Source organism: Nicotiana sylvestris, chromosome 6 (assembly GCF_000393655.2).
Source record: "Nicotiana sylvestris chromosome 6, ASM39365v2, whole genome shotgun sequence".
NCBI lineage: Eukaryota > Viridiplantae > Streptophyta > Magnoliopsida > Solanales > Solanaceae > Nicotiana > Nicotiana sylvestris.
The window spans coordinates 96,897,695-96,921,151 of NC_091062.1; the positions used below are offsets into that span (position 1 = coordinate 96,897,695).

The window sequence follows — 23,457 nt, forward strand, 5'->3', positions numbered from 1 at the left end:
ATGTTTTTTTTTTGAATTTTCATTTTTGTAAAACACCTAATTATTAATTAATTCCAAAAAATGTAAAAATCAAATCTTAAATGCCAATGCTATATTTTTGTATTTTTAATGCATTAATAAAATTAAATATGCCCACAAATATATGCAAACAATCAAGAAAATCACACATAATTAAAGACAAGACCTAATTTTGGGAATTATTTTGGAGTAATTTGTATGAGGCAAAAATCACGTGCTCACATATGCTGCAAATGAACAACAACAAATGATAACATGTGAAAATACCACTATGAAGTTTAGAAAAAATGCATTACAAAATTACAAACAACATGACAAAAACTTAAGCATATTCAGTTTGAAGTGTTAGGCTGAAGTTTTAGCAAATAAGCTAAAAAACTTCAGCACTTTACTATGAATAAAGCTGAAGTTTTCCAAATTACAGTGCAAAAACTTTACTATAAAAAATAAGCTGAAGTTTTGGGAAATACAATTGAAAACCAATTCAAAAAACAAACTTAATAACTTACTTCATCCACAAGATCAAAGTCAGGATTCATAAGCTCGGTAAAGAGTGATTTTGCAATATCAAATCCAGCTAATCTGAATCGATTGGAATCATATTCACTAGCATCCATCTCCAACCACTCTATAAATCTTTTGATCAATCCACTATCTTGATTAACATAATAGAAGGGACACCTTCTTGTATTCTTTCCTACTTTCCAATCTTGTCCCCTGTGCTTTTTTTTATAAACTACATAAGGAGATCTCAACCAAATACTCTCCATACGAATCCTTTTCCCTTTTTTTATCTGGTTTTCCTTTTGCTTGCTCTTCCTGCTGTTCCGTCACAACTAACTGCTGCTGCTCAGCAGCAAGGGGGAAACTACAGCTATCGTGGCAGATGCTTGACCAACTCCCTACTATTCACGACGTTCTTGTGTCTCTTCATGAACAACAACAACAGCAGAATTACCTTCTGAATCAGTCCCTTGTGTACTACCAAGTGAAAATGAACATAAATTAAAGTTGAGGATATCACTGGTGTCACACATAGGAGAACTGGAAATCTTCCTTCTCTTAGGTTTTGGAAGAAGTTCTGATGCATCAGATGAGATCTGCAAAAGCAAGGAAAATATAAACATAAATAAAACTGATAGAAAACACACATTCGAAAAAAAAAAACAACAACTTGTAATTGAATTGCAGAAAATAACTACCTGGTCTAAGTGTTGCGACACAGATGATGTTTGCATTCCAACAGATCCTGTATCTTCATGCAAAAAAAAACTAAATAATACTGACTAAATTTTATAAAATAATACCAACACACTTCACACCTGTCTGTGAGACAACAGGTGTGAATATATGTATTTCTCCTTTTTCATATAGCTGCATAAGCTCACCAAATTCTTTTTGAGCTGCCTCGAGTCTTTCTGAAAAATTATTCAAAAACATAAAAAAGAAAATAAAGTATGTAAAATTTCAAACTGTAAAAAATATACTTCAATCAAATATAATAAATTCATGATCTATAGAATACCTTGACGTTTGTCTTCCGTTGTGATTTCCCTAGGCTGCATGCCTTTGTCAATATCAGCATTTACAGCTTTATTCATTTGTGAACCAACGTCGAGGAGCATTGGAGTATCCTCTGGAAGGTTTTTCTCAACTCTATCTTCATTCAATTCAGCATCATCTGAGAGTTTTTGAGTTGTGTCAATTGAAGCACAACTAGTTTCAACTTCCACTGCATATTCATAAAGAGGGTGAGTAGATCAACTAGTTTTTCTATATTTATAACATAGAAAAAATTTATACTTGTAGTGAAAATTTCACTACAGGATATTATAAAAAAATAGTTAAAACTTCAACTCTAAGAAGGCTGAAGTTAGACAGTCACAAACAAAAACTTCGATAGTTACAAAAAAAAAATTTCAGCTCTAGAGCTGAATTTCACCAGTTACAAAACAAAACATTCAGCAAAAAAACATGCTGTAGTTTTTACAAAAAACACAAACACATGAAACAAAACTTCAGCTCCAATCTAAGGTATCATTGAAATATTATAAACTTCACACTTTGTACCTGTAGTAACAATTTCCTGTGTATCACTACCTAGAAATTCTTTGCAAATAGTAATCCTGCATATCGATCATCTTTCCCAGTAGTACTAGACACATCACTCGTTTTCAGTTCTAAAGTACAAACAGGTGCTTGATATCCATCGCCAAATAAATTGCCTTTTCCAATATCACTTTCCAAAGGACAACTCGGTGCATGTTTCTCAGTGCCAAAAACTTGATCATCTGAACCTTTCTCAGTTATTAACTCTTCATCATTTCCATCTTTACTCTGTCTACAAACACTGGATTGTTCCTCTACACCTTGTTGTTGAACATGTTCATCGACTTCAACAGCCGCTTCCTTATGTGTAGCATTATCATCTGTGACTTTACACAATGTATCATGAGCATTATGTTCTTCAGTCTCAACAACTTGATTATATGCACCTTGCTTGCTTCCAATATTCTCAGTTGATAACTGTGCTTCATCATTTCCATCTCTGCTCAATCTATCAGCACTGGGACGTTCCTCTTCAAATTGTTCTTGAACATGTTGATCGCCTACAAAAGTTGTTTCCTCACGTGTAATATTTACATCTGCGACTTTATCTAATGCATTATCAACAACATTAATATTCGATGGATGTTCGTAACAGTCGTTCCCCCTATCATATTCTCGATGGTTACTCAAATCAAAATTGCCATCATCCATTCCATTTGATTTGTTGACAATCTTAAACAACTGTTCAAACTTCTCATCGAAATATTCCTAGAAAAAAATTAATAACAATGATTAATCTAAATAACATCAGCAGAAATAAAAAATCTTCTCTATAAATTAGCTTACCTTCACTTTTACAAAAACCGCATCCACAAAAGCAGACCGCTCCTCCTTTTTAAACTTATCAAAAACTTCTTTCACGATTGTGCTTCTTTCCTTTTCTACATGCCTTTGAACCTCCATCATTAATCTCTAGAATAGACACACAACAAAAATTTAGATATAGAACAAAACTTCAGCTCAAAAACATGTTGTACTTTTACAAAACACAAAACCAAAAAACTTCAGATCAAAACTTACAGAACATATTGTGTCGAGTAATTCATTATCATCAAAGTCACTTGTAGAACGGTAAGAACGACTTTGGGTACGAGATGATTCGCCAATAAAAAAAGTTTGATTCGCTTCTTTTGATCGACTCCGACTACGTGGTAATTCACCAATAACAGGAGTTCGATTCGATTCTTTTGATCGACTCAGAGTACGTGGTGATTCACCAGTTGGAGGACCCGCGTTAAGTACCTTTGAACGAATCCGGTTGCATGGTAATTGGCCAATTAAAGGCATTGAATTCAATTCCTCTTCTGTAGGAATTATATCCAATACCCTAAAGCTGCGATATATTTGTTTAATACAAAAAGGTATATTATGAGAAGAAGAAAACTAATACGTCAACATATTAACACAAAGACAAAAAAAAGTAACTTACTTCATGACTACTGAACATCTCAAAATGTCGGGAAATTTAGGCTCTCCCACACATACATAACGTAACATCCTGGGAACCTGAGGGGTATCAAGGTACTCATCCTCTCTTATATACTTCTCCCGAATATCTGGGAAGCGCTCATAGAACCAAGCACATAACGGATAAGGAAATCCACCAAGTTTATACTTAGTTGCATGTAATTTGTTCTGCTTGTCTAATGCATGTTTCAGTGAGTAAATGAGCTTCTCATAAGCCACATTACCCCAAGGATATTCAGCACAAACCTTATCATCTTCAACAATAGATGCATACTCCTCCATCACAGATGACTCGGTTTTTTTCCCAAACAAAATAGACTCTACAACAAGAATTTCCATAAGCTTCACAGCATCATCATCGCTCTCGCATACGTGTATGTGATTCACAACATTCTTTGGAATTTCATTCCGAGTCAAAAAATCTCGAATATCCTTCAAAGTCACACCCTTAGACTTACCAAAATAGCGCTTCAGAATATTGCTCTCTCGATTAATTGGTTTTTTAACATTATGTGCTGTGATCCGCAAACCACACATAATGTGAAAGTCTTCAAGGATGAAGGAAACATCATGGCCAAAAATCTTGAAACTAATCGAGTCTCGATCATTCATGAATATTCGAGAAAGACACAGACAATGAACCAACTTCATGTTGCATTTGAAATTCTCCATAGCCATAATGTATCGAAATGTACCATTATGAAGCTTATCCCATTATGTAGGAGTCAAGAAAGTTGCAATTAATTTCTTCAAATCGTGGTTCCCCTTCCAGTAACTCTTAGAGTTAAACCAATCTCGAAACTCAAAATATCTTTGACCTGGTCTTGTAGGTGGAGGGGCAGGGACATAAGGACCTGGGGGTATTACAGGTAGTCTAGGTGTTTTAGGTGCATTAGCTGCTTTGCGTACTTTAGCTGCATTAGGATCTTTAGGTGCTTTAGGTGCTATCTGTTCAAAAAAAGTAAAACATACAAAAAATAACATCAGGACATTATCAAAAAAATCAGTTAAAACTTCAATCTCTAAGAAGGCTGAAGTTCGATAGTTACAAAACAAAACTTCAGCTCTAAAGCTGAAGTTCGCCAGTTACAAAAACAAAAACTTCAGCTCTAGAGCTGAAGTTCGACAGTTACAAAAACAAAACCTTCAGTTCTAGAGCTGAAGTTCACCAGTAACAAAACACAAAAACTTCAGCTCACCAGTTACAAAACACAAAACATTCAGCCCCATGTTGTAGTTTTTACAAAAAACAAAACACAAATTCAAATCCAAAAATAATGCCAAAACATGAAAAAAAAACTTTAGCTCCTATCTGAGGTATCATCACTTTAATAGTATCATCTATTTAACTCTCAATTTTTTTTTTAAAATTTGGACGTCTAATCACTGAAGAATTTATAGAATTTTCATCAACAACATAAAAACTCGTTCAAAAAACCTAGAAACACAATCGTAAAAGTAAAACTAATGCACATATCAAACTAAACACTAAGAAACTATTTAATCATAAATACATGACTATCAAAACCAAAACCAGAAAAAAACACAGAAAATCGTAAAATAAAACCCAGAAATTAATGCAATGTACATGTGATTAAATCGTAATGTGAGAACAATGACGAATAGCAGTTGAAAAATCAAAACAACGACGAAAACCCTTTGATTTCAGAAAAGAACAAATCAAAAAACACGAATAACGGGAGAGAGAGACAGTAAATGACCATCGTATACTTGGAGAGAAAGTAGTTTTTTAATGAAGAAGGGCAAAATAGTCTTTTTAAAAGACTTTTAACAAAAAAATGAGTACGGGTGCAAATAGTAAGACAAAACAGGTTAAAAAGGGGGCGCCCGTGCAATTTTTACCAAAAAAGAGTACAATCTAATCGTCGCAGGTTTGGACTTTTGGACCGCGGGTTGGGCCCATTAATCGTAGCGGAATCAAAGACCCAAAGCCCAATCACACTACTCTAGGGTTTCCTTTATATTCCACCAGCCCTCCATTCCCTTTATTTAGTGCCGTATCCTCTTCATCAATTGACAGGTTCGTTCTGGTCAGGAAGTAAAGAGCAGTCCCTTAAGTCGTAGCTGATTCACCATGAGAGCTAAGGTGCGTGGACGTGCCCATCTCTTCTTTTGTTTTTTGTTTTGTTTGTTTCTTTTCGCATTTGTATGCGGATGAATCTTGAATTTTAAGTCGGTCGATGCAGAATAACACTGCAACGACTAATGATTTATGACAGAGTGTGCGAAATTAGTGTCTCTGTGTGTGTACGTTTCTAGTTAGTGTTGTTCAGTAATGTTTTAATATTCACTTTATTTTTTTCGCACTTTTTGTTAGTTATTTCGCATGTTTATACAGATGAATCTAGATTTAAGTCGATCGATGCAGAATAACACGTAGAACTACTTACTGATTGATGAAAATGTGTGCGAAATTAGTGTGTGTACGTTTCTAGTTAGTTTCAGTAATGTTTTAATACTCACTTTATGAGTGGTCGCATTTTTTGATCTTCAGTGGAAGAAGAAGCGTATGAGGAGGTTGAAGAGGAAGCGCCGAAAGATGAGGCAGAGATCTAAGTAAAAGCCTTTTCCGCACGCCTCAGCATTCTTAGCTTTTGGCGTATCTTCTTTTGCCTTAGGTTATTGCGTCTTTTTGTTTCCTTTTTCAGAACTTTGCAGTTAATTTCTCTAGTGTTTTTTTTGCTAATGCCACCTAATGTACTGCTTTTGAGGTATATTGAAACTCTGATAGCCATTTTCGCTTTTCTTTTATGATATTTACTCCTCAATTTAGTAATCTTCACCCGATTTATTTTATTTTGTTCTTCGTAACCCTTTTTATCTTTACAGCCTCTAGTGGTCTCCATTCGCCTGCTAATTTTGTGTTATGAATATCTGGCAATTTCCACAGCAGTGTGAATTAAGATGGTTGTATTGTCAAATCAAGTTTTTTGCTGCATATCTAGTTTAGGTTCTCGGCGTCCATGTAATATTTTGAAAATTGGCTTTTTTATTGAAAATTACGACTGTTGGATTCTTGGCTTTTTTATTTAAGCTATGCATGAGAGATTGTCCAAGCAAAAAAGTAGTGTAGTTGTGCGTGATCGTATTCGTGGCACTGGTGGGAGCAGTGCGATATCGTCAAAATGTTTATATGTTGGTGGATAAATGGGGATTGGATTTGGACTCCAAAATTTGGATAAAATCCTACTTTCTCCTCTAGTCCATTTTTTCAGCAACGAAAAGTTTACTTCTTCTAGGACATGATGATCTGGGAGTTTTGTAGGTGCCTCGAATGGTTTTGACTTGATCTATTTTATGCATTGCTTTGTCATTTTCAGGACCTAATATAATGCCTTAATTTCATCTCATAGTTTAAAACAGTTGAACATTTTTGTAAGCAAATGCCAAACAATCTTAAGCCCTTTCTGTCTAGTGATTGGTGGTGTCTGCACTGCGTTAACCCTGTAATTTAGGATCCAAAATCTTTTATGCTGAAGAGTAAATATTGCAGAAATTTTCTGACCTCTTCCTTGGTGGTTCTACTCCACTCGTTTTATATTCCATTAGGCATAAGATCTGCAAGGTGAAAGAGATTTTGTACAAAGATGTATCTGAGGATGGCACTTGATTTAAAGGGGAATTTAATAAGATGCTTTCTAATTGACCATATGGCGGTCTGCTATTTAGAATTCAAGGCTAATTTCAAATGTTTGAAGATAGCTATACGATTCAGAGAGAAATAGAGATTCGAATTTCACAGGCAATTTGTCAATTGTGTAGTTTCATCGTAGCTAGTTAACTGTTTAAAATGTCAAATTTTAAATTTAATGTAAATATGAAAAGCCTCGTTTTCTTTTAGCATGACCAGGAACACTGAGTAGAATGTTTAATAAACCGAGTGAAACTATAGCAAATAGAGCTAATAGTTCCAAAAATCCATTTTATTAAATGGTAAACAGCTTTCTAATCACTCGAAACTTGAAAGAGATCTAATACTCTCTTTGAGGCAATGAAGAAAGAGCTAGCTCGGGTGCGTGCAAGCTGGCCTCAACAACGCGGTTATCATTCTAGATAAGATAAAACCAGACTCTTGACTCATTGAGGGTTTGGTGGACGGCCGTTGGCGGAACACACCCTGGAACCCCATTCAAGCAGCTCTTTGCTAGTATCATCCTTGTGAACAATAACTTCAATGAAGCATAAACAATCCTTCTTCTCTCCAGTTGCAGTTGCAATTGCTTCTGTGAGCTCCTCTTCAGTCCTTACCTGCAATCCAGTCAGAAACAATTTGAAAACAATGGCGTATTTGTCAATGTATGGATGCGTATTTCTATACAATAACACTCACCTTCATGGTCCAGCAATTGCCTTCACCATTGTGAATAGCATCCACTAAGCCAGTGTAGTTCCAGTTCTTGATCACATTGTATGGCCCGTCATGGATTTCAACCTCAATTGTGTAACCACCATTATTAATCAAGAAAATTATGCTCTTTTGCTCACAACGGATCATTGTTGACACGTCTTGTGCAGTAACCTGTGATCCAAATACCATTTAGTTCTACACAGTAATATTGTTGTACTAACATATTGGGTGTTTTTGGTAATGACGGAAGTCATTTTCCAAGAAAGTGTTTGTCGTTTAGTACCTGAAAACTTCCATCACCGATGCAAGATATGACACGTTTTTTAGGTACAGATTGCGCATAGCCCAAGGTAGCACCAACAGACCAACCAATGGAGCCATATTGCATCTGGAATTCATACCTGCAACACGAACTTTTTTCTTCTAATGTCTGTAAATAAAATGGATACCAGGCTGATAAGCTGTTATTAGTCACATACCCACATCCTTCTGGTAACTTAAGCTTCTGGCAATTGAACCAAGAATCCCCTGTCTCAGCAATCACTGCTGTTTCATCTGAAAGCATCTTCTGTATATGCTGGAACAGAACATTTACTCTTAGTGGTTCATTAGGCTCTGATTTTAGAGGTGTTCCTTCAGGCACAAATATCCGACGATAGTTTTCATAAGCAGTTTCATTTTTCTTTATTTTCTTTGCTAGTTCAGATAGGAAATCTTTCATTAGGACACAACCAAAAGCTGGTCCATTGCCAATTACAACTCTATCAGGCTGCACGATGATCGATTTCTCTTTCTTGATCAGAAGTGAATATCCAACAGAGCTGTAGTCGTTAAAGATTGGACCAGCAAACAAGTAAGCATCAGCTGATTCAACAATTTCTGCGCAATAGGATGTGCCTACTGCACCCCAGTAAGTGCCAATGAAGTGAGGGTGTTGTTCTGCGACTAGCCCTTTTGCGGAAGGCATCACTGCCATTGCATAACCAGAAGAATCAGCCAATTCAACAAAAGCATCACAAGCTTTGGCTACTCTTAGCTTTGGCCCTCCAATCATAACTGGTTTCACTGCCTTGCTTAGAAAGGTAACTGCTGCATCCACTGCAGCTTCCAATCCCCTCTTGTTACTTAGCCTGTATCAGTAATTTAGGATTGTAAGTTACAGAACATTTTCTCATGCAGCAGTAGCAGATCCTTGACTTATCAGTGGGTTCTGCTCTTTATATTTTTTTTCACACACATATATACTCGCTGCGTCTAGTCTAGATCTGACACTGTTGAGTTCTGATTATAAGTTGAAGAAGAGATCTCATGCAGCAGTGGCGAATCTAGGATTTAGAGTCAGCTGAGATCTGCTCGTTAATTTTTTTCACACGCACTTATATAGTCCGAGCTAAACACAATGAGTTATGTCGAACCTGTTGCTTCTAGTCTAGACCCGACACTATAAAAAATAGATAATAAGGTAATGCTCATACCTAGGTGAAAGAGAAAATGGGATGGGATCCCTGCTGAAAGTTGGATGAGGAATGGCTGGCAAATTGCAACTTATACTGATGTATACTGGTTTGCTTTCTTTTAGAGCAGTGGAAATGGCTCTATCAATTTGTTCATGTGCATCATCCAAGTTGTTTACAACGGCCTAACACAAAAGCAAACAAGAAAACATAAAAATTGTTGGATATGTAAGGTATTGTATTTTTATTGGAAAAGAATTATTCAACTTTCACATATAGGACCTAAAAGTCTTTAAGATGAGTCTCGCCCATGGCTAGATTTCTCCCATTATATATTTACTGCTTATGATTAGCTTATGTATAAACATTCAATTCTACCTTTCATTACAAATTTCCAACATTGCAAGAGAATTAGATTATTAGTCTTGAAAACACATGATGATGTGATTAGATATCTGCACCACTAATGATACTGTATCATGTTTCATACAAACTCATGCTAGGATTATTTAGGAAGCTAACATTTAGCAACTTCGACGGAAAAGCAATACAAAACGATGGGAAAGACAATTATATATACGCTCACAGTTTAGAAAAAATTCCACTAATAGAATATTTTAACCTATTTGCCTCATTTACCAAGTTAATAGTATCACTTATTAGGGACAATTATCTTTTAGGTGACCGTAAGAGTACTTTTACACTATCCGTATATAGAAATTAAACTCAAACGGAAGCTAAGTATGAATTTTGTAAGATTTAAGCACGGGGGTTCAAATTAAAAGCTAGATCAGATACCTGATAACATGTAACAGTCTGAAAACATCTTAATTCTTGGCTGAAATCAGGCAATCCAATGGTATGATGCAGTATTCTATTAGTTCCATAATCATTTGTATTAGGACCTCCCACAATGCAAATAACAGGTAGGTTTTCACTGTAAGCACCAGCTATTGCATTAAGCACACTGAGCCCACCAACAGTAAACGTGACAACACATGCACCAACTCCGCGAGCTCGTGCATAGCCATCAGCAGCATATCCAGCATTGAGTTCATTGCAACAGCCAATATTCTTGAGCCTTGGTTCAGCAATGAGGTGATCAAGAAGTGTGAGATTGAAATCACCAGGCACTGAGAAAACATCTTGAATGCCAATTTCAACTAGCCTACGTGCCAAATGGCGCCCGAGAGTGGCATCGGTGTTCGCGATAACAGAAGAAGATTGAGAATCTTGGATACAGGACGTGCCTTTGGCTACTGAGCCGTCCATGTTATGAATTTTTGATGAAAAAGGAAAGGTTAAAATGGTAGTGAGAGAAGTAATGCAGAGGAAAATGGTGATGGCTAATGGTTAAGATGAGGAATATATATGTAAGAATAAAAGTCGGTATGTTCAGATTCGAAAAGGTAGGAAAATGTTGATTGAAGAACAAGGTAGTGGTTTCTCGTATTTTTCTTGGAGAGGTGGTCAGTTTTTTTCTTTTCTTTTACTGCTTCAAATATCAGGGAACCCAACACAGGGCGAATGTCTTGCCTCAATGATCGGAGTTACGGTCTAATTGTTGTACCATTTTAATTTATATCATTTAGGTGTAATATTTCAGCAGGTCATCTATATCTATATCTATATCTATATCTATATCTATATCTATATCTATATCTATACTATATTAAAATCACGAAGAATCTTAGCGAAATATTGTTCACCTTTTTATTCCCTCTTAGTGTACTTTATGTTGGATAAAATGATAAATACAAATAAATATTTATTCTTTTGAGAAAAGGTTGCCGTAAAATAAAAAGGAAACTCTTTCGCAATTAATATCCCTAATGACAGAACGTAAAAACGGAATGTTATAAAGGAAAAGAATAAGACAATAAGTAGAAACTCATTATTTAATATACATATTAAAAGGTAAATATGTATAGGTTAAAAAGGACGAATAAATATAGTAAGTAGGAAACTCATTCTTTAATATTCCAAGAGTGTAAAAAAATAAAATAAATTAATACCCAATTTTATTTTACATAAACGTTCTCTTTTAGTTTTATGGTTGGACATTGCTTTCATCAACCTATATTGTTTTACACTTCTTAAACTAGAATTTTGAAACTAAAGTCATTTAGAAAAAGGAGGAGCTGAATACTTCTATAACATAAGGCAATATTTCATATTTTTTATCAAAAATTCTTGATAGTGTTGAGGTCTGGGAAGGTAAAATTGCTTTTGTTTTGAGGTGAACTTTCTGACTTTTAAATTATTTTTGAAATTTTGTAATAATATACGTTCTTCAGTTCTGTAGTAACAAAAGTTCTTGTTTTGTACATAGCTATCAATTCAAGCAAGTAATTTAAAAGTTAAAATATTTATTTTTCGTGAGCATATAATTTGCAGTTTTATGAAGAACTTATGTATAAAAACAAGTAACTACATGAAGTTAAACAAATAATGAGCCTTAAATATTCTAGAATTGCGCAATCAAATTTCATGGAGAAAAATATAACAAATTAGAATGTTTATTTTCCGTGGACATATAATTTGTTATTTTATAAAAATAAAAAGCAATTACATGAAATTAGAAACAATGAGCCTTAAATATTTAAAAATAGAACAATTAAACTTCTTAGAGAAATATATAATAAATTTGGTATAGTTGGTAGTGTGCGTGGCTGTAACGACCCGATCGGTCGTTTTGAACTCTAGCGCATCGTTCAGCAGTTTGAGGCCATAAGTAGCTTCACTTCAGGCATTATGATTTGCACGCATGGTCGGAATTGAATTTCGGGAAGTTCGGAGTTGATTTGGAGAAAATTCTCATTTCGGAAGCTTTAAGTTGAAAGAATTGACTAAAGTTTGATTTTTGAGTAAACGACCTTGGAATCGGGATTTGAAGGTTCCAATAGGTTCGTATGATGATTTTGGACTTGCGCGTATGTCCAGATCGGGTTTTGGATAACCCGTGAGCGTATCAACGCCTATTGTAGAAGTTGGCATTTTGGAAGAATTTCATAAATTTGGGTTGTAGTGCATTTCAATGTTATTGATGTCCGTTTGGAATTTCGAGTCTGGGAATAGCTTCGTATGGTAATTCTGGTGTAAAGAGCGCGCCCGAAAGTGGATTCGGAGGTCCGTAGGTCATTTTGGGGTCATTTGATGAAAGTTAGAAATTTGAAGATTTTTGAGAAGTTTGACCGGAAGCGGACTTTTTGATATAGGGGTCGGATTCCAATTCCGAAAGTTGGAGTAGGTCCGTAATATCGAATGTCACTTGTGTGCAAAATTTGAGGTCAATCGGATGTGATTTGATAGGTTTCGACATCGAATGTAGAAGTTTGAAGTTCTAAAGTTCATTAAGCTTGAATTGGGGTGCGATTCATGGTTTCGATGTTTGTTTGATGTGATTTGAGGCCTCGAGCAAGTTCGTGTCATGTTTTGGGACATGTTGGTGTGATTGGACGGGGTCCCGGGGGCCTCGGGTGTGTTTCAGATCATTTTGGGCTACTTTGGATGCAAAATCTGATATCTGGTGTTGTTCTTCACGTTCTCGAGGATACTCTCGCATTCGGGAAGAAGGATTTGGCTTCTGGGATTTTGTTCTTCGCGTTAGCGAAGAAGGAAATCTCTGTTGCACAGGTTTGAATTTAGAGGCTCATATCTCGCGATCTATAAGGAATTTGGAGATAATCCAAAAATGAAAGTTGTAGCCCTTTGTGTCTAGTTTTCAAAAAGTTAAACCATTTGTCATATGGGGTTTTGTACAAAAAGTTATGACCATTATACCAGAGGTTGTTTGAGAAGAGTTTGGGAATGGCTTTCGAGAATTTCTTTCATCGCGAACGCGAAGAAGGGTTGCCTGGCAGTGTATAAGTTTGCAAAAATGGGTTTGGCTCATTTCATATCATTTCCTCCATGGAAGACGACCTAGGAGCGATTTTGGAGCTCCATTTTCATCATTTATGTCAAGGTAAGTGATTCCACCTATTGCAAGTTAATTACTTGGATTATATCTAGATTTTAACATGGAAAATCAGTGAAAATTTGGGGGTTTTGAAGAAAAACGTAGAAATTTATATTTTTGGATTTTGACCACGAAATTGGACATGAAACTTGGAATAAATTATATATTTGAGTTCGTGGTGTTATGGGTAAAGTTTTTCTTAAAAAAATTTCGGAATCCGAGCAGGTGGGCCCGAGGATGATTTTATCAACTTTTCAAGCGAAGTTAGAAATTATTGTAAATAGAATTATAATGGGTATTTGAGTATATATTAACGGATTTGCATAATTATTGACTAGTTTTGGAGCATTGGGCATCGGTTTGAGTCGTCGGAAGGGCTTGGGAGTCGGTTATAGAACTTCGGAGCAAGGTAAGTCTCCTTTTTAACCTTGTAAGAGGGAATTAACCCCATAGGTGAACTAAATTATTATGTGCTTCTATTTATGGGGCCTACACGCACGAGGTGACGAGAGTCTGTATGTAGTTACTGGCTATGCCCATGTCCGGATAGTTTTAAGCTTACATCATGCTTTGTTGATATTGTTATTGATTTATGTTTATTGTTTGCCTTGAGAAGAAGCAAGATTGAGTTAGCTTATTAAATGTTTTTGAAAGGAGTCGAAATTGAGGAAAGGTTGGGAACTTAAAAGTTTTCATTTGAAATTCGTAATTTAAAAAGAATTGAGGAATACTTTAATAACTTAAAAAATCTATGTGTAACCGCATCGCATGTATGATCCGCGAGCGGGATAATTTCTTAAACTTATACTTGACAGCGTCGCAAGTATGATTCGCGAGCGGGGTAACTCCTTCTACCACTCTCATGAGAGCGGGCCGATCGCCTCGGTAGGTTAATAGATGCATCTATGTTTCGCGCCGTTCGACTCTCGGCAGTGCACAGTTTACTTTTATGTTGGATCAGGCCGTACGCCTCGGCATTTCCTATAGGAAATGCCTAATATTTGGCAAGAAGCCAGTATATCTGAGGGTTTTTTCCTGATTTGAATTATGACAACCTTTTTGATGAAATCCACTGTATCTATATATATGCTCCGATTATGGAGGGAACTTGCTAGTTGAGAGCTTGAGTAAATTGTAAAGAGAGGAATTGTACCACATATTTTATACTCGTTTGTTTCTTATAATTACTTTGTTTCATATTTATTCACTTCTTTACTGCACATGTTATTATTGGACCACTAGTAAGTATCGAAGTCGACCCCTCGTCACTACTTCTTCGAGGTTAGACTGGATACTTACTGAGTACGCGTTGTTTTCATACTCATACTACACTTGCTGTACATTTCAGGCATATGTATGTCTAGTGGCCTCGTGGGCGCGGCGGCATGGTTGATACAGAAACTTAGGTGAGCTGCATCTTATGAGACGATCCGCAGCCAGCAAAGTCTCCTTTAGAGTATTTGTATTTTCTTTTCTGTCCAATTTGTATTCCGAACAGTTGTTGTATTTTATTTTATTTCTTAGTAATTGCTTATGCACTTGTGACACCAGATTCTAGGATGATGATGGGATGTTCAGTAATGAAATGGTAAACTTTTTTATTTATTTTGTAAAGTTCATCTGTTACTAGTGAAATTGAAGAAAACTTTATGATTTCAAAAATATAAAAGGAGAATTTAATTAACTATTTAATGTTGGCTGACCTGACGACTTTTAATGAATTTGGATGGTGACAGTGGCTGAAGAATACGAAAGAGATGTGATTGGCCTCATTACTTGTAGATGCTAGGAATATAAATGCCACAAAATATATACAATCTTATAATATAAATTCAGTAATAATTTATAAGGATCTAAAATACATCTGCACCTTAATGAGGTCATTGGGCTTGGCCAAACTCTCAAAATTTATTTATGTTTTTTGAGTTATTTTACGGTTCTTATAGTATTTTTATTAATTAAAGAAATAGAAGAATTTATATTATCCTCTCGATGAAAAAAAGATTTTTGTTAGTTAGTTGACCTTGATTGTGTTTATAGAATGAATTTAAAAACGTGCACCTTTAAAAAAAATCATAAAAAACTCTTAAATCTTCAAGTGTTTATGTGTTCGTACTAAAATTAAAAAAGAAGCATGATTTTTTTTTGAAATACTAATGAAATTATAAAGATGGAATAAACTTTTAGTTGAATATGTTGACCAAGAGGATTAAGGACCTATGTGTCACGGATTCTTTCTTCGTTAAATTAGCTATATAGGACAAAAATAATTATTTTTTAGGAACTTACTTTTTCTCCCTCAACTATTTTATTGTTCAAATACTATTCGTTAATATAATATTAATGTGATTTTTAAAGTTATGTACTTATTAAGACGGGTACATGCGCAACGCGCGTAGCCTAAAACTAGTTATATTAAAAAGACGAATGCCCTTAGCGAAATGTCATTCATCTTTTTTACCTTTCAAAACTTATTTTCACACTAGATAAAATAATAATTTAAGTTAGTTTTCTAATATTTAGGAGTATACATGGCGGATGCACATAGAGAGTTGTGGGTGCTTAAGCACCCATTAACTTTGACCATATTAATTAATTTATATAGGCAACAATACAAATATTTAGATAAATATTGAGTGAGCACCCACAAGTAAATTCATTTTTCCTCTTCTTTTGAAGTTTTTATCGGCGAGCACCCATAACTTTAAAATCCTGGATCCGCCACTGAGTATACATAACACATTTAATTATTTACCTAAAATTTTAGGACTTCATCCCTTTCCTTTTAAGTATGTAGGAGTCTTTTTTCCCTTATAAAAAATGAAACCTACTAAACTTTAATAATAGCACGACTATAAAATATATCCATGAGTTTCGGATGAACGCCGCAATTGTTCCTAAGTTGCATGTTCACGTTTTGGCACAACAGGTTAGTACTATCTCATCAAAGAATAATTGATCGCAGATTTTTTCTGAAGGTTGATTAATTAAGAATTTTAGACAATATTTTTCTTTAATCATGGTTAATATTTTTTAAACATTACTTTCTTCTTTTATTTTGGTGTTTAATCTGCATAAGTTTCATAGTCATACAAACGCATACCAATCCACACGTTGACCATAATGCTCTCTATATGAAGGATCATGTTCTACTGATAATTTTATTTTCTTTATTACATGAATTCGCTCTCGAAAATAAATTCCATGTTTCTGTTTCAATCAAGAACAAACGATGAGATTTGGTATGCCTTCTTGCTTTTGTTGTATTATTTATTATTTATCCTTCTTCATACTCTAATATTATTGCATTGATTAATAGTAGGCTTTCTCAATCATTGTCGCACGAGAATATAAACAGTCCTTTAGAAATATTTTAATTCGTTTTATTGGTTACATAAATTTTCTTTCAGAAATAATTTTGCGTATCTTAGTGGAGAATAATTAAGCCGACGTTTATAGTGTTATCCATTGTTATTTTGAAAGATAATTTTATAAAAGTTTATAATCTTCTACATTTTGAGTCTTAGAGTTATACACCTCAAGTGTGTGGGTAACGGATCTATTGGGAATAACCAAATAATACTCGTCAATGATTGCCTAATTACCCATAGTTGTAGTAGACAAACTGATGTTGTTGTTCTTTTTAATCTTTGTTTTTATTAAATTAAAACTCTCAAACTTTGCCCTCATAATTATTGTAATAACAAAGATGTTTGGCAAAAGAAAATAAATAGGAGGGAGGGAGAGAGTTTTAACATTCAATCTGCACGTACGAGAGACAAAGAATCAGGACGAAGTGGTTTTCACTGTTGATGTAGCTTTGCAAGAATCTAACTTTTCATGCCTGAAGTTAGAAACTTAAATACTTTAATCTGTAGCCATAAATTTATGCTTTTGCGTTGTGCCTTGGATATTGTATACGGTCAAAATCGGATGCCTCCGATTTATAGGTTCGAGGGTCCGTCCTGAGCCCGAGTTTGCGCAAGGCCGAGTTCGAGCCCAATGAATCAGATTCGAGCTTGAAGGTAAGATGCAATGTCCGAGGATCAAAGTATAATGGACGCCAAGGGCCGAGTGTGCTCGACCCCGAGATAGTACTGTTATGGATTTGTAACAGAATGGGCTAGATTCTTGCCACGTCCCCAAGATCATGGCGCAAATCCCGGGAAGTGATTGTACGATTCCGTAATAGGCGGTTAGACAACTGTATCAAGAATATTCCTTACTATAAAAAGAAATATACCTTATTTAGGGTCCCCTATTATATAAAGGGGACCCCAATCATTTGTAACATCATCTAATCATTGAGAAAATAATATACTTTCTACTTTTTGCCTACTGTTCATCAGAATTGTTCTTTACATTTATTGTTCTTACTTTATTGCTCTTAATCCATCTCGAGGTCACTAAGCTCGAGGTCACTACTGCTGAGTAACATTGGTTTAATTCACTTGTTTCTTTCATTTCTACTTCATATTTCTTGATTATCAATTGGTATAGAACGAAATCACATATCTTTAAAACCACTAATTAAGTTTAATTGTTACTCGTATTTTCGAGGTAAATAGTTTGGCGCCTACCGTGGGGCTAAAGATAATAGTGATTATTTCTTTACTGATTCTCATTATACACGTTGTTTTTATACTTTTTCTTGTCAAGATTTTTTGATTCTCAGGCTGAAACATGTCTAGCTCACAAAACGCACCTATTCATGACAACGAAGGTCTTGGAGAAAACTGCAATGCAGGAGTCTGTGTACCACCGATAAACCCAGGGGAAGTGCCAAATATGGAACCAGTTGATGTTAGTTCACACATTGCTCTAAACGCGGATTCAGGCATAGACCCCAAAGAGAATGTACGTAGGGAAGCCTGATCTAGTGGCCAAAGAACACAAGGAATGAGAGACGGGGAAGTCAGCCTCCAAGTGATATTCGAGATGCTGCAAGCTCCGCAAATCGTCATCGCTCAACTTCAGAGTCAGAATAAAACTCCAAATACAGCCGAACCAGTAAACATTCGGCATGCTGAACCAACGCTAGAAAGGCCCGATGAAAGTGGCTCGGGGACTGACCCCGTGATTATGAGGATGCACGAAGAGCTCACCAAGAGGATCGAGATTGGGGAAAAGAAAATTGAAGACAATGACAAAAAGGTGAAAAGTTATAACTCCCATGTTGACCAAATAACGGGGGTACCTCCAATTTTGAAGGGTTTAGACGCCAAAAAGTTCATACAAAAACCATTCCCTCAGAGCGCGACTCTGATGCCCATTCCCAAAAAATTTTGCATGCCCAATATACCCAAATATAACGGAACAACCGACCCCAACGAGCATATTACTTCATACACTTGCGGAATCAAATGAAATGATTTGAATAACAATGAGATCGAATCAGTCTTGTTGAAAAAGTTTGGAGAAACGTTGTCAAAAGGAGCTATGATTTGGTGTCACAACTTAGCTCCTAACTCTATTGATTCTTTTGCTATGTTAGCATATGCCTTTGTGACAGCACACACCAGGGCCATAAAGGTGGCCACAAGAAAATCGGTCATCTTCAAGATAAAACAAAGGAACGACGATATGTTGAGAGAGTTCGTGTCTAGGTTCCAGATGGAGCAAATGGAGTTACCACCGGTCTCGGATAACTGGGCAGTACAAGCTTTTATGTAGGGTTTGAATGAAAGGAGTTCGATTGCATCTCGACAATTAAAGCAGAACTTGATCGAATATCCAGCCATGACATGGTCGGATGTGCACAACCGCTACCAATCAAAAATTAGCGTCGAGGATGATCAGTTGGGATCCCCCTCAGGTTCAGTTCATCCTAACAGGTTCGCAGCCAAGCCCCGAAGGATACAGACAGGGAATCGAGATCGAACAAGAAGTGGTATCAGCCTTATGTCGATCGTAGGAACCACGACTCGGGTTGAAATGCTCCTCGAAATAATCAAAGAAACGATCGAGGTCAAAGCTCTCGGGGACTCATGAGTAAGAGTGGGTTCGATAAGCATACCGACCCCGCAAAGGCACCTCGATTGTTAGAGTATGATTTCAGCGTATAATGCATCAGGGATCATGTCAGCTATTGAAAGAATCAAAGACGCCAGGTAGCCCAGGCCCATACAAACTGATCCTTCTCAAAGAAACCCAATCTTGATGTGCAAGTATCATGGCACACATGGTCATAAAACCAAAGATTGTAGGCAGTTGAGGGAGGAGGTAGCTTGGTTGTTCAACGAGGGTCACCTTCGAGAATTCCTCAGTGATCGAGCCAAAAACCACTTCAGGGAGAGAGATGCAAGGAAAAATGAGCAAGAAGAACCACAATATGTAATCCACAGGATCATTGCCGAAGTCGATGTGCCTCAACGACCTGTATTCAAATGCACCAATGTGTCGATCACCAGAGAAAAATGGACTCAGAACTATGTTCCCGAGGACGCCCTATCATTTGACGATGAGAAAGTAGAAGGCATATCTCAGCCGTACAATGACGCCCTGGTAATTTCTATCCTTTTAAATAAAATTCAAGTTAAATGTGTTTTAGTGGATTCAGGTAGCTCAGCAAACATAATTAGATCAAGGGTCGTCGAACAACTTAGCTTGCAAGATCAGATTTTACCTGCATCCCGAGTCCTAAATGGCTTCAACATCGCAAGCGAAACAACAAAGGGAGAAATTATCCTGCTAGTAAACGTAGCCGGGACAATAAAAGATACGAATTTCCATGTCATCGAAAGTGACATGAGGTATAACGCACTCCTCGGGAGACCGTAGATACACAACATGAGGGCAGTGCCTTCAACTCTTCACCAGATGATGAAGTTCCCAATAGAGGAAGGAGTAAAAACAGTCTACGGAGAGCAACATACTGCAAAGGAGATGTTTGCAATCGAGGAAGTGGTACCGATTCCGGAGCTTTCGACCTTGGAGAAATCGAGTATCGAAGGTAAACAGGTGGCCAAATAGCAATCACCGCCTCCAGCCTCGACGAAATCGGAACAACAGGTAATCAAAGACGAAGAAGAGGATTTTCTCACTCCTCTAACCTTAGTTGTTCCTGAAGAGTCCGATGCAACTAAGTCAATGATCGAGGAACTGTAGCATGTCATATTGATCGAATACATGCCCGAGAGAAAGGTATACTTGGGAACGGGATTAACCCCCGAACGTAGGAAAAAATTCATTCAATTTCTTATTGATAATATGGATTGCTTTGCTTGGTCCCATTTATATATGATAGGGTTTCCACTGGAAATCACCACACATCGGTTAAGCATCGACCCCAGGTTCAAATCGCTGAAACAAAAAAGAAGGCCCCAGTCCGAGGTAAAACATTGCGTTCATAAAGGACGAGGTAACCAAACTTCTTAAAATAGGGTCTATTCGGGAGGTAAAATACCCCGAATGGTTAGCCAATGTAGTTGTAGCTCCTAAAAAGGGAAACAAACTTAGAATGTGCGTAGATAATAAGGACTTGAACAAAGCATGTCCAAAAGATTCTTTTCCCTTGCCAAACATCGATCGTATGATTGATGCCACGACTGGCCACGAGACCCTAACTTTTCTCGATTCCTACTTCGGGTACAATCAGATTCAGATGAACCCGGAGGACTAGGAAAAGACCTCGTTGTCACACCTCCTTTTTCACCGCGCCCGCAGGGGGCGTAGGGAGAGTTTTTCCAATTAAAGGACGATCAAAACAGGATTTATTATTTATTTCAGAGTCGCCACTTGGGAGATTTAGGGTGTCCCACGTCACCAGTTTAATCCCAAATCGAGGAAAAGAATGACTCTGTATTACAGTCCGCGAACCAGAAATCCGGATAAGGAGTTCTGTTACCCCGAGAGAAGGTGTTAGGCATTCCCGAGTTCCGTGGTTCTAGCACGGTCGCTCAACTGTCATATTTGGCATATTTATCTGATTTTAATACATTTTGAACCTATGTACCAATTTTAACCTTGAACCGCTTTTATCATTTATTATTTAAAGAATTGCAATGTCGTGAGAATGCATCTTGAATTGCGCCACATAAATGTACCCGCAATTTTCGATACGTTCCAACTTCGTTGAGATTTGGATTTGGGTCACATAAATGTGCACCCGAGTTTAGGAAGATAACATTATTAAATACGCGTCTAAAGATACTAACGCGCTGTTATTTTGAGAAAAGCCGTAAAGTTCGCTATGCGACCTGTCTCGAAATCTAAGCATTTGAAATAACTATCCGTTGGGGGCCCCGCGATTTGTAATTTATTCGGCGAGGCACGCCTCACTTATTTTTAAAAGGGCTAATCAGTCACTTCTATTATTTATTATCTTTAAAGAGATTGCGACGTCGTGAGAATGCATCTCAAACTGCGCCACATAAATGTACCTGCAATTTTCCAACTTCGTTGAGATTTGGATTTGAGTCACATAAATGTGCACTCGAGTTTAGGGAGGTAACATTATTAAATACGCGCCTAAAGATGCTAACGCGTTATTATTTTGGGAATACCGCGAAATTTGCTAAGACGGCATATCCCGAAACCTGAATGTTTATCATAAGCACCTATTGAGGGCCCCGCAGTTTGCAACTTATTAGGCGAGGCACGCCTCATTTATTTTAAGGATATCCTAAAAGCGACTATGGTTCTCTATTTACTTTTGTCTCTAAAGATAGAGAAAAAGGCCTAATTAATTACAAGCGTGCAATGTCCCAGCTTTTGTTGTTCGAACCAACAACTTGACGATAACGCACCTCAACGACAATGCATATCATTTTAATTGATAGACATGAATTCCAAAATTCCTAAACCAATTTATCATACCCATTATCTATTACGAACCATGAGTTTTAATGAACCGATTTAATGTAAATGAGCCTTTCTTTTCCTGACTTTTAACTGATGTCAACACTAATCTACCAACAACAATTCAGGTTTTGCTTACTATCAAATTCAGAAATTGTTATTCAAACGAAGACATCCTAATACACTATCATGATTAATGATAAAATTACTAGCGAGTAGGATGAATATTACTAGACCAGCTCATGAATTGAAATCCTATTACAAGTTCATTACCCTTTTAACCTGACATTAATCTAGATCCACCTATTACTGATGACAATCGAGTTCCTCCAAACTGATCCAACAATCCCATTTCACAAACCTATTGAACTGACTACACTTCATGCAATTCCAAGGGTTCAATTCAACAGTTCAATGTTATACAATGTTTAACAGATAACCCACCTTAAGAAACAGTTTTGATTATACACATAACTACCATCTATATAACAGGAAAATATCTAAACTACTATCAATTTAAAATGCAGGCAGTCCTCAGTTGAACAATAAATGTGTTCGAACATTTCATTTCAAACTTCAACGAGCTTACATCAATGTGGTTCAGGGTAGTGTACCTGGTATTGGAATACAAAAAGAAGAAGATCAGTAGAGTAGTATGTAACACAACAACAGCAACAATAACCAGCAACAACCAGTAAACCAGTAAAAATTCCCAGCAATACCAGCAACAACACAAACAAACCAACACAGCAATAACAACACCCAAAATAAACCTAACTTGACACCAACTTCAAACCAAAAGAGTAGCAGAAAGCAGTCCAAGAGTCAACTTTAACTAGACAACACACTAGTTTCAACTTCCGGAAGGAAACCAAACAGCTACAACAGACCCAGCTTACTCAAAATCAAATCAACAACAACTCTGGACCCCAATGGCACAGTAACAAACTCCATGAATGCCTAACCTTTTTTTTCCTTTTAAACTGATTCTCCCAAGCTAAAGAAGAAACAAGAACTGACTTAACATCTATCCTAGACTGATTTTAGGACCCTTTTCCATTGATTTTCAAACGTGTGACTTCTTGAAAGAGTGGTGTTTTCAAAAGCCAACCCTTTTTAAACTCTCAAACAGTGATCTTTTTTCCAGATTCCAAAAGCCCTCCCCCTATTATGTCCAAACTCTGCTCTATTTATCTGCAAAACAGACCCTCCCCCAACTCTCAAAAGCACCCCAACTATTATTAATTTCTACCCATCATCTCTAAAACCCCACTAGAGTA

General features: G+C 36.5%; 2 protein-coding genes and 1 long non-coding RNA gene across 4 annotated transcripts; 1 reads left to right on the forward strand and 2 right to left on the reverse strand.

The window, feature by feature from the left end:
* Positions 1-236: 236 nt before the first annotated feature.
* Positions 237-4,272, reverse strand: LOC104236352 (uncharacterized). The gene is made up of 10 exons (XM_070148830.1): positions 3,557-4,272; positions 3,148-3,460; positions 2,914-3,039; positions 2,244-2,835; positions 1,544-1,750; positions 1,341-1,436; positions 1,221-1,273; positions 977-1,118; positions 528-754; positions 237-245 (listed from the first exon to the last, which is right to left on the reverse strand). The coding sequence occupies exons 1-10, from the start codon at positions 4,270-4,272 to the stop codon at positions 237-239; spliced, it is 2,481 nt and encodes an 826-aa protein (XP_070004931.1).
* Positions 4,273-5,567: 1,295 nt separating this feature from the next.
* On the forward strand, positions 5,568-6,391 carry LOC104223296 (uncharacterized). The gene is made up of 2 exons (XR_710069.2): positions 5,568-5,701; positions 6,110-6,391. It is a non-coding gene; the product is annotated as an uncharacterized lncRNA (long non-coding RNA).
* Positions 6,392-7,522: 1,131 nt separating this feature from the next.
* LOC104223295 (pyruvate decarboxylase 2) lies at positions 7,523-10,771 on the reverse strand. 2 transcript variants are annotated; one of them, XM_009774709.2, is made up of 6 exons: positions 10,216-10,771; positions 9,439-9,602; positions 8,443-9,093; positions 8,247-8,364; positions 7,946-8,134; positions 7,523-7,863 (listed from the first exon to the last, which is right to left on the reverse strand). In XM_009774709.2, the coding sequence occupies exons 1-6, from the start codon at positions 10,687-10,689 to the stop codon at positions 7,693-7,695; spliced, it is 1,767 nt and encodes a 588-aa protein (XP_009773011.1). In that variant the 5' UTR covers positions 10,690-10,771; the 3' UTR covers positions 7,523-7,692. The 2 variants fall into 2 exon arrangements, with proteins under 2 accessions (XP_009773011.1, XP_009773010.1); XM_009774708.2 differs by having other exon boundaries at positions 8,247-9,093.
* Between the last annotated feature and the right edge of the window lie 12,686 nt (positions 10,772-23,457).

What these genes read in the sequence shown, in the direction of transcription:
- LOC104223295 (XM_009774708.2), bottom strand. Translation starts at nt 10,689, where the DNA reads ATGGACGGCTCAGTAGCCAAAGGCACGTCCTGTATCCAAGATTCTCAA. An exon ending in CCATTTTCTCTTTCACCTAG is followed by an intron (nt 9,094 to 9,438) that starts GTATGAGCATTA and finishes TTACTGATACAG; the next exon opens with GCTAAGTAACAAGAGGGGAT. An exon ending in TCGGTGATGGAAGTTTTCAG is followed by an intron (nt 8,135 to 8,246) that starts GTACTAAACGAC and finishes TTTGGATCACAG; the next exon opens with GTTACTGCACAAGACGTGTC.
- LOC104236352 (XM_070148830.1), bottom strand. Translation starts at nt 4,272, where the DNA reads ATGGCTATGGAGAATTTCAAATGCAACATGAAGTTGGTTCATTGTCTG. An exon ending in AACGGAAGACAAACGTCAAG is followed by an intron (nt 1,437 to 1,543) that starts GTATTCTATAGA and finishes ATAATTTTTCAG; the next exon opens with AAAGACTCGAGGCAGCTCAA. An exon ending in TGTCGCAACACTTAGACCAG is followed by an intron (nt 1,119 to 1,220) that starts GTAGTTATTTTC and finishes TTGCTTTTGCAG; the next exon opens with ATCTCATCTGATGCATCAGA.